Raw genomic sequence first — 7,438 nt, forward strand, 5'->3', positions numbered from 1 at the left:
TTTTAACCCTATCCCTTTCTCTCCTCTACCCTTTAACTTGGTCGATGTCAACCTAGCCGCTAGCTCTTGACCTGCCATTTTCTCTAGCTGTACTTTGTAAGAGTATTCAAAACAAATTTAAATCGATCACACCACACCAAATCGAGCCAAATTAATGTGAACCAATCAAAATCAATTATAAATAAGGTTTGGTTTGGTTTTTCTTTTGGTAAAACCAATTGATTTAGTTTCTTTCAGGTTTTTACTTTTGGAAACTTGAACCAAATCATATATATATATATATATATTTATCAATTTATCAATTTTTTCCCTTTTTCAAGCTTATTTATTTGTAAATCATTAGTATAAATAAGTTACAATTAGCTAAATGTCATTTGTAATTGTTTAAGATAATTTTTTAACTTTATAATCAAGTGTTTTAAAGATAATACATTGATTTTAATAGTTAAATATGCTAATTAATTGTTAAAAAAAAATCTTTTGTGCTCAATAGATTTTTTCATTAGAAATAATAACTAATAGTTAAAAATTATTAATAAAATGAATATATATTAATAATTATAAAGAATATTTTATTAAAAAGTTTAAACTTGATACAAACTTAAATCAAACCGAACCAAATTGATTAGAGAAAAAAACTGAATAGGTTCTAAACTATTGTGAACCAATCGGTTTGATTTGCTCTGGTTTTTTTTCAAAATCAAATCAAACTCCAGATCAAATCAAACCAAGCTTGTGAACTCTTTTAGTACTCTCTGCTTGGCTTAAATGTTGCTCTCAACGGCATGGTGTTTGCTTATAAGTTGCAAATCTAGGTGCTCTTGACTTTCTCCAATAATGGGTGCTTATGCTTCATGGTTTCAATTTAGACTTGGGATCCTCTTTTATGACATTTGGGCTCTGTATCTTTTCCTCCTCCCTCCTTCATCCATTAGATTTGTTTCAATGGCATTCTTTCTTTTTTTGGGTTAGTTTTTGAGAGGTTATCTGGGAGGACTGATCTGGTAACCTGATAGACCAAGTCCAATCCGATCTTAGTGTCGGGCCTCTCCAGACAGGACTAGTCTTCAGACCAAAAAATTTCACTTGGTGCTATTTCAGACCAGGGGTTGAGCACTAGCCCAGTGCAACTCGATATTTGTACAGTCCTACTTTGTTTCAAGATTCCTTTTCCACTTTCACTACCAGCTGGCCAAACAAAGTTAATCCCTGCACACCAAACATAGCATTAGTAATCTCATGAAAACTGAAAAGAATTCCATTCTTTCTTTTTTAAGTTTTCCTTGCAATACTGGGATTGGTCCATCAAAGATACGTAACAACTATTTATGTACTTTGACAAACAGAAATCAATACGTCAGTCAAATGCTAAAAGCTCATCAAGCTGTTCCTCTGTCCAATGAGGGATTGAATTCTTCGGGATTAGGATCCCCCGATCCTTTTCCATCTGTTTTATTAACTCCGTTTCCTGACCATGAGATTCAGGTGTATCAGCCAAGTATACTGATGAACCATTGTTTTGAGCATTACGTGCTGGACTGTCCCCACCCAGTTGATAAGGGTTTGATTGGTTTTCCATTCCAATCTCAAGCTCACCACCACCTAGTGCTTCCGCACGATCAGCAATACTGACAAACTCAGAATGGTTGCTTCCTGAATCTTGTTTCCCCCCAATGCTTCTCGAAGCTTTATCATCTCCCTTTTGCTTATCAATAGCTTCCATCTCCATAAATCCCAAATGTAGGGAGGGGCTAGTATTACTTCCCGCTGTTCTTTCCCGTGGCAGAGACGAAGCATTGTCCGGCATCGATATTTTTTCGCTGCTTCCTGTTATGAAGGCTACTTTATGAGCAAATTTGCATTATGCGAGTGTTAAACAGTAAGGCGTCAGAATAAATGGAACACGGCGGGAGAAGCTAAGAACGTGATCCAGGTTGATATTTATGAATACCTATGGAAGGAGCAGTGCGCCTTAAAGCTGTCGGATATATTTCTGACGGAGATTCACTGTCCTCTGAAAAGATCTGTTAAGAACAAACAGTTTATCAACGAACAAACAAGAACTCAGTCGAGAAATATCTCACTGAGAACGAATCATCGCCAAATAAGATTTACATATCGAAAGGAAATAAATGAAAAAATATATCTCACTATTGCATTCAAAGTAAGAAGTGATTGAGGATTTGGCGAGGATTCGTTCTCAATGATTTGCCTCAAAGTTGCTCCCACCCCGTGTTAAGGACCTAATTAGACAACCGAAATGATCCAACCCCAAACTTCAAGCTGAAAACCCACGATTCTGGGGCTGCGAGCGTGACCCATTATTTTAGCTCGGGTGCTTTGACTATTAGTATTTGTTATCATTTCCCATTCAAATAAGATCAACCACTGCTTTCCATCTTTATGAAGTTCTAAACGCTGAATGGATCACATCTGATCATTTTCAGCCGATTAGGAGGAAATACAGTTCATTTTATGCAAGAAGATCGAGGCCTTAACCCCTCTCCATTGCTGCCAACTATGATACACAAACACATCAGATCTAAATGGAAGGTTTGTTCCTCCCTCAGTTAAGATGATATGCCTAATTAGAAATTTTTCCTAGTCTTTTGTGCAATTCTAGTTGATCAGCTGAATCCCTGAATGAATCATGCTTCAAGGTTCTGTTGATGGTCTTTCAAAATTGACAGCCCTAAGTCATATGCATATACTTCCATATGTATTCCAAGTTTCCAACTATAGGTGGCTTAGAACCGGAGAGAGAACGAATCAGGGAAGGACTAATGCTTGAGAATTCTTATTGCTGGTGTCTTTTAGGTCAGAGTGGACGGTAGATCTCAAATGAAATGTTATACAATGTCGCTTGCAGTTAAAGGTTCTATATTAAATTGGGTTAAGTGCTAACATGAAGATGATTCCATACCTTGACTACGTTGCACAATGTTATATTCAGATAACAAACGGAGCGAGTGGGGGAAAACACCGCAACCTGAAATAGATGACAGGTTGGTTTAATCAAGTAAACCTGGATATGAGACTCCAAGTAGCCACCAGGAAAACAAAACTAAATTCAACGCAAGACAAGGAAGCATTTGTTGACGCAATTTTTCTGTATTCAAATAAATGAGCAACAGACCTTTTGGAGAACCAAAACCGAACCAACTTTTATATCATTCCCAAGTTCTCCCTCAGTGAAGACTTTACGATGTACACTAGCACCAATTGTACCAGAGGGATCCTGAAATTCAAACTCAGGTACCTGAGATATCATTATCATGAGAAAGAACCAGAGAGACAAATCACGAGTGCATTGTCGAGCGCGCCGCATCCACAGTTCCACATATACCTTTAAGGTCACCACCAAATCCCCGAGACCATTTGGAGCGCAGGATTTGATAACGGCAATGACCTGTTGTTTCCAAGCAACTAAATATTTTTTAAAAAAACCGTATAAACTTTTTTATCAGGCACAATTTTATACAAGTGAATAACATAAAATCATCTTCCGAGTGATTAACAATACCTGGCCCACTCGTTCAATATTGATATGCTTCTTAATTGAGCTTAAAGGTGTACCGAATGGCACACTATTACGATCGACCATGCCTAAAAATACCGAAAGAAAAAGAAAATCGAAATTAACCAAGCATTTACGAGACTTGGAATAGATTTTCCAGAATCAGTGGCAAATTAGCGGGAAAATGTGGGAAGAACCTTCTCGACGAAGCCAGTCCAAAGCACAGTGCCAGGGATTGGTGTTAAAATCGTGATCATTATTATCGCCATTTTCAACAACCCGCCTTATGAATTCTTGCGTGGGAATGGAGTCCGCAGCATCTTCCAATAAACTCTGGCGACCTAGAGCCCTGCGCTGCATTGCGGCCTGAACAACACCGGCAGGACCGGGAATGAGGCGATGCGGAAGAACAGTGGGCTTCGCTCGAGGAAAAAGAAATTGGGAATTGGAAGAGGTTAGGGCTTCAGGGGAATGAGAATTGGGTTGAAAAATTAGCAGCTGCTGCGAAGCATTGGCGGCGACGGCATGTGAGGCTTTGGGCGGAGAATCGAGGAGGGGGCGTTTGCAAGGGCGGAGGAAAGAGGAGAGGTCAGAATCGTCGATGTCAAGAGCTTCCCAGGGTTCCATAACATTTAACCATCAGTGATCGCAGCATGATCATAAACTGAGAGGGAGCACCCGACCGAAGCAAATCAAAAAGGCCAGTTGAGCGGGAACCCGTTGAATTGGACCCTGCGTTGGGATATTAGGTCTTAGGAGGGCCTTGGCCATTGGCCATTGGCCTTTGGGCTATCTTCTTTTTTTACCGCCCGATTTAATCCACGAATAATGACAACAATATCGGGCGAAGAAAGAGAAGAAAAAAGTTAAAACAACGTACAACATCTGTAAAGTTACCAGAGAGAGGTCTCCGTTGCACTAGATAGAAAGAATGGCAGAAAAGGCATATTTACGATGAAAGAAAATATTAAAAAGAGAAAAAGAAAGAAAGAAAAAAAACCTTGAAAAATAGTTTAAGCAATGAGAATAGAGTGGATTGAGAAACATTTTCTTCGATTTTATTTATAAAATAAAAAAATAATTTTCTTATTCATTTATAAATTATATAATTAAATTTTTATCATGAATTTCTCTTTTTATCCTTCATTGAATATTGAAGAGAGAAATTTTTATTTAGTTAAGATAAAATTTAGAACATACTAAATTTTTAGGCAACGATAGCAAAAGTTAAAATTTTTGTTGATGTTAATAAAATATATTAAAAATAATTTTATAAATAAAACTAAAGAAGGAAATCAGAAATGAACAAGTCAATTTAAGCTCGGGAGAAGTCTACGACGTATAATTTGGCCTGAGGAGATCGGCCACGTCCAAGATCGCGTCATTCACGGACTGGACAAGTCAACGTCCAACGGCATCCAATTTAACCGGATCTCCCGGTCACGTATGCGAGGAAATCCTCCCTGCGTTCCTCAAGCTCATCGTTCTCTTTTCCCGTTTCTTCTTTCACACCCTCACGACGTTACAGCCTTACAGGTCAATCAAGTTTCCCACTCGTCAAACCCCTAATATCAGCATTGCCCTTTTTTAAAGTTATTGTCCTTATCGATTCAGCGTGGATTGTTGCCAATTTCGTTTCAGCAAAACACACAGATTGAACGGGATGAAACGAGTGGAAAATTGAATGTAGAGAGAGCGTAGGGGAGACCAGAATTTCTCCGGACACCCATGGAAAACTTCATCGGCCTTCTAAGGATTCGAGTCAAGCGCGGCGTGAACCTAGCCGTTCGTGATGTTCGTAGCAGCGATCCTTACGTCGTCGTCAAGATGGGCAAACAGGTTACTTCTCCTGTTTATTCTTCTCCTTATACAATTATTGATTATGAATACTCTTTCTCGAGTACAAATTGTGCATCCTTTAGGAAATTTCACTTAAAACCTCCTCGATCTGGTTATTTGTAACTGTTATAATTCAATAGCTCGGCTGTTTCGATTTTGGAGAACTGATTGCATCAAGTTCAGCCAACAACTTTTTATCGCACCATCTATTCACAGTTTCAATTTGCCCTTCCGTTGATTTCAAGGATTGCCGTTCTCTTCGTTTCATGTTTGTTCAAGTCTTGATATATCTCCATAGAACATTCATGTGCCCTTCTAGATATTATATTTCTTTTACCTTGGGTCTCGTTCCTTGGAGTTTGAATGGGATACGAGAAGATTCTAGAAATTAATAGGAAAGTACAAATAAATGCATAGCAGTTGCGGTCGCTGTGAATGTTTTTGTTGATAAGCACGAGAGATTTGTGGTTTTACAGAGACTAAAGACCCGGGTGATAAAGAAAGATGTAAATCCTGAGTGGAACGAAGACCTGACGCTTTCAGTAACAGAACCGGATCGTCCAATAAAATTGGTAAGTTAGTGCGAGTTACTGTTGATGTAAACGAGGGAATGAGAAGGAATGAGAATAAGAAAGAAAAAGGAACATGAATGATGATGAATACATGTGATGCAGACGGTGTATGACCACGACACGTTCAGCAAAGATGACAAAATGGGCGAAGCGGAGTTTGAGATAAGGCCGTTTATAGAAGCGGTGCATATGAAGTTGGAAGGGCTGCCGAGTGGGACGGTGATAAGAAGAGTGAACCCATGCAGGCAAAACTGTTTGGCGGATGAGAGCTGCATTACGTACAGCGAGGGCAAGATTGTGCAAGATTTGGTGCTCAGATTGCGCAATGTTGAATGTGGTGAAGTAGAAATCCAGCTGGAATGGATCCGCATTCCTTCTACTTCCCGTTCTCTTTAGGACTCATTGCTATCTATTTTCCTCCGGATTTGTACCCTGGCTAGACCTTTTGTTTTCTGTTCCTCGGTCCCCTGCTATTTGTCCCTGTATCTATTTTCTGCCCTGTTTTCCCCCTCCCCATCAATTTCCTTCTCTGCATGGAGCTCTGCATGCTTTTAAACGCGTTTTTGTTGCTCAATGTATGACTCCTTCTCTAGACAAATGGTGGATAACGAGCAAATATTTTTTGGGTGGATAGAATTTGTTTTGATTGATTTATTCTTTATCAATGGATTAAGGGAACTTATACGTTCAAGCTGAGGTATTAACGATAAAATTATCTTCTTCGCTTAGTTTCTCATGAATGAATTCCTTTTTTTTTTTTTAAATTCCCGACATGTATATATATTTTCAAACTTCAGTTAACTTCTTCACGAAGATCTCTTGCGTGAGAATAGTTCTAGGTTCGATAAGAATATGTTATTAATCTTTTTTTTTTTTTTGCGAGGAATCAAACTCAAACTGCACGTACATGAGAAATTAAATGAAAGAATAATCCGATACGGAACGGAATCAAAAGCATAGTGCGTGAGGAATCGTGTTGAAAATTAAAATGATAATTTGATAAAATAGTTTAATTAGGCATTAGCTGACATATCATCCATATATGCTAGCAGACGTGGATTCGAGTGGGCAGTAATCTGACTCCTGCTCTTAAACCCTGTATTTTCATACGGAAGTATTTTTCTAAACATTCTTCGAATCTTGAAGCCTGTATTGTTCATGATAATCCTTTGAGAATCAAGTCATGTAAATCCAATGAAATTCAGTTCTATCCAACAGCAGAGCGGCAATTACTGATAATAAGGAGAGATAGTGACAAATAAAAATTATTGAAAGATATTAAAGACCTTTTATGATTCAAACTTTAAAAATTTACAGCTCTATAATCTTTATTTTATATTAATATTTTATTTTTATAAGATTTTTAATTATCATTATTTCTAATAATAATACTAGCAACAAGGTATGGGGACATTTTTATCCACAAAAAAGGCACGAGGATAAAAAAGGTATACTGTGGACAAATTTTTTGTTTAACGTAACTGTTGGAATTAATGATCGTTCTTTTAAA

At 38.0% G+C, this 7,438-nt stretch overlaps 2 protein-coding genes across 5 annotated transcripts; one reads left to right on the plus strand and one right to left on the minus strand.

Annotated features, from left to right (window-relative positions):
- Window positions 1-529: 529 nt before the first annotated feature.
- Window positions 530-4,333, minus strand: LOC129320564 (uncharacterized). 4 transcript variants are annotated; one of them, XM_054966078.1, is made up of 7 exons: window positions 3,715-4,333; window positions 3,524-3,606; window positions 3,137-3,409; window positions 2,924-2,989; window positions 1,952-2,024; window positions 1,335-1,827; window positions 530-1,209 (listed from the first exon to the last, which is right to left on the minus strand). In XM_054966078.1, the coding sequence occupies exons 1-6, from the start codon at window positions 4,142-4,144 to the stop codon at window positions 1,358-1,360; spliced, it is 1,395 nt and encodes a 464-aa protein (XP_054822053.1). In that variant the 5' UTR covers window positions 4,145-4,333; the 3' UTR covers window positions 530-1,209; window positions 1,335-1,357. The 4 variants fall into 4 exon arrangements, with proteins under 4 accessions (XP_054822053.1, XP_054822054.1, XP_054822052.1 ...); XM_054966079.1 differs by having other exon boundaries at window positions 530-1,827; window positions 3,137-3,238; window positions 3,347-3,409; window positions 3,715-4,328; XM_054966077.1 differs by having other exon boundaries at window positions 530-1,827; window positions 3,715-4,331.
- Window positions 4,334-5,044: 711 nt separating this feature from the next.
- LOC129320565 (protein C2-DOMAIN ABA-RELATED 4-like) lies at window positions 5,045-6,564 on the plus strand. Its single transcript, XM_054966082.1, has 3 exons — window positions 5,045-5,356; window positions 5,833-5,928; window positions 6,031-6,564. Exons 1-3 carry the CDS (start codon window positions 5,246-5,248, stop codon window positions 6,322-6,324), a joined length of 501 nt encoding a protein of 166 aa, XP_054822057.1. The 5' UTR covers window positions 5,045-5,245; the 3' UTR covers window positions 6,325-6,564.
- Window positions 6,565-7,438: the final 874 nt, after the last annotated feature.

The sequence above is a fragment of the Prosopis cineraria genome, unplaced genomic scaffold (genome assembly GCF_029017545.1).
Source record: "Prosopis cineraria cultivar Desert tree isolate PC_DT_omini unplaced genomic scaffold, ASM2901754v1 PC9, whole genome shotgun sequence".
Lineage (NCBI taxonomy): Eukaryota > Viridiplantae > Streptophyta > Magnoliopsida > Fabales > Fabaceae > Prosopis > Prosopis cineraria.

What these genes read in the sequence shown, in the direction of transcription:
- LOC129320564 (XM_054966078.1), bottom strand. Translation starts at nt 4,144, where the DNA reads ATGGAACCCTGGGAAGCTCTTGACATCGACGATTCTGACCTCTCCTCT. An exon ending in GGACTGGCTTCGTCGAGAAG is followed by an intron (nt 3,607 to 3,714) that starts GTTCTTCCCACA and finishes CGGTATTTTTAG; the next exon opens with GCATGGTCGATCGTAATAGT. An exon ending in CGGTTTTGGTTCTCCAAAAG is followed by an intron (nt 2,990 to 3,136) that starts GTCTGTTGCTCA and finishes CATCTATTTCAG; the next exon opens with GTTGCGGTGTTTTCCCCCAC.
- LOC129320565 (XM_054966082.1), top strand. Translation starts at nt 5,246, where the DNA reads ATGGAAAACTTCATCGGCCTTCTAAGGATTCGAGTCAAGCGCGGCGTG. An exon ending in TCGTCAAGATGGGCAAACAG is followed by an intron (nt 5,357 to 5,832) that starts GTTACTTCTCCT and finishes GTGGTTTTACAG; the next exon opens with AGACTAAAGACCCGGGTGAT. An exon ending in CGGATCGTCCAATAAAATTG is followed by an intron (nt 5,929 to 6,030) that starts GTAAGTTAGTGC and finishes CATGTGATGCAG; the next exon opens with ACGGTGTATGACCACGACAC.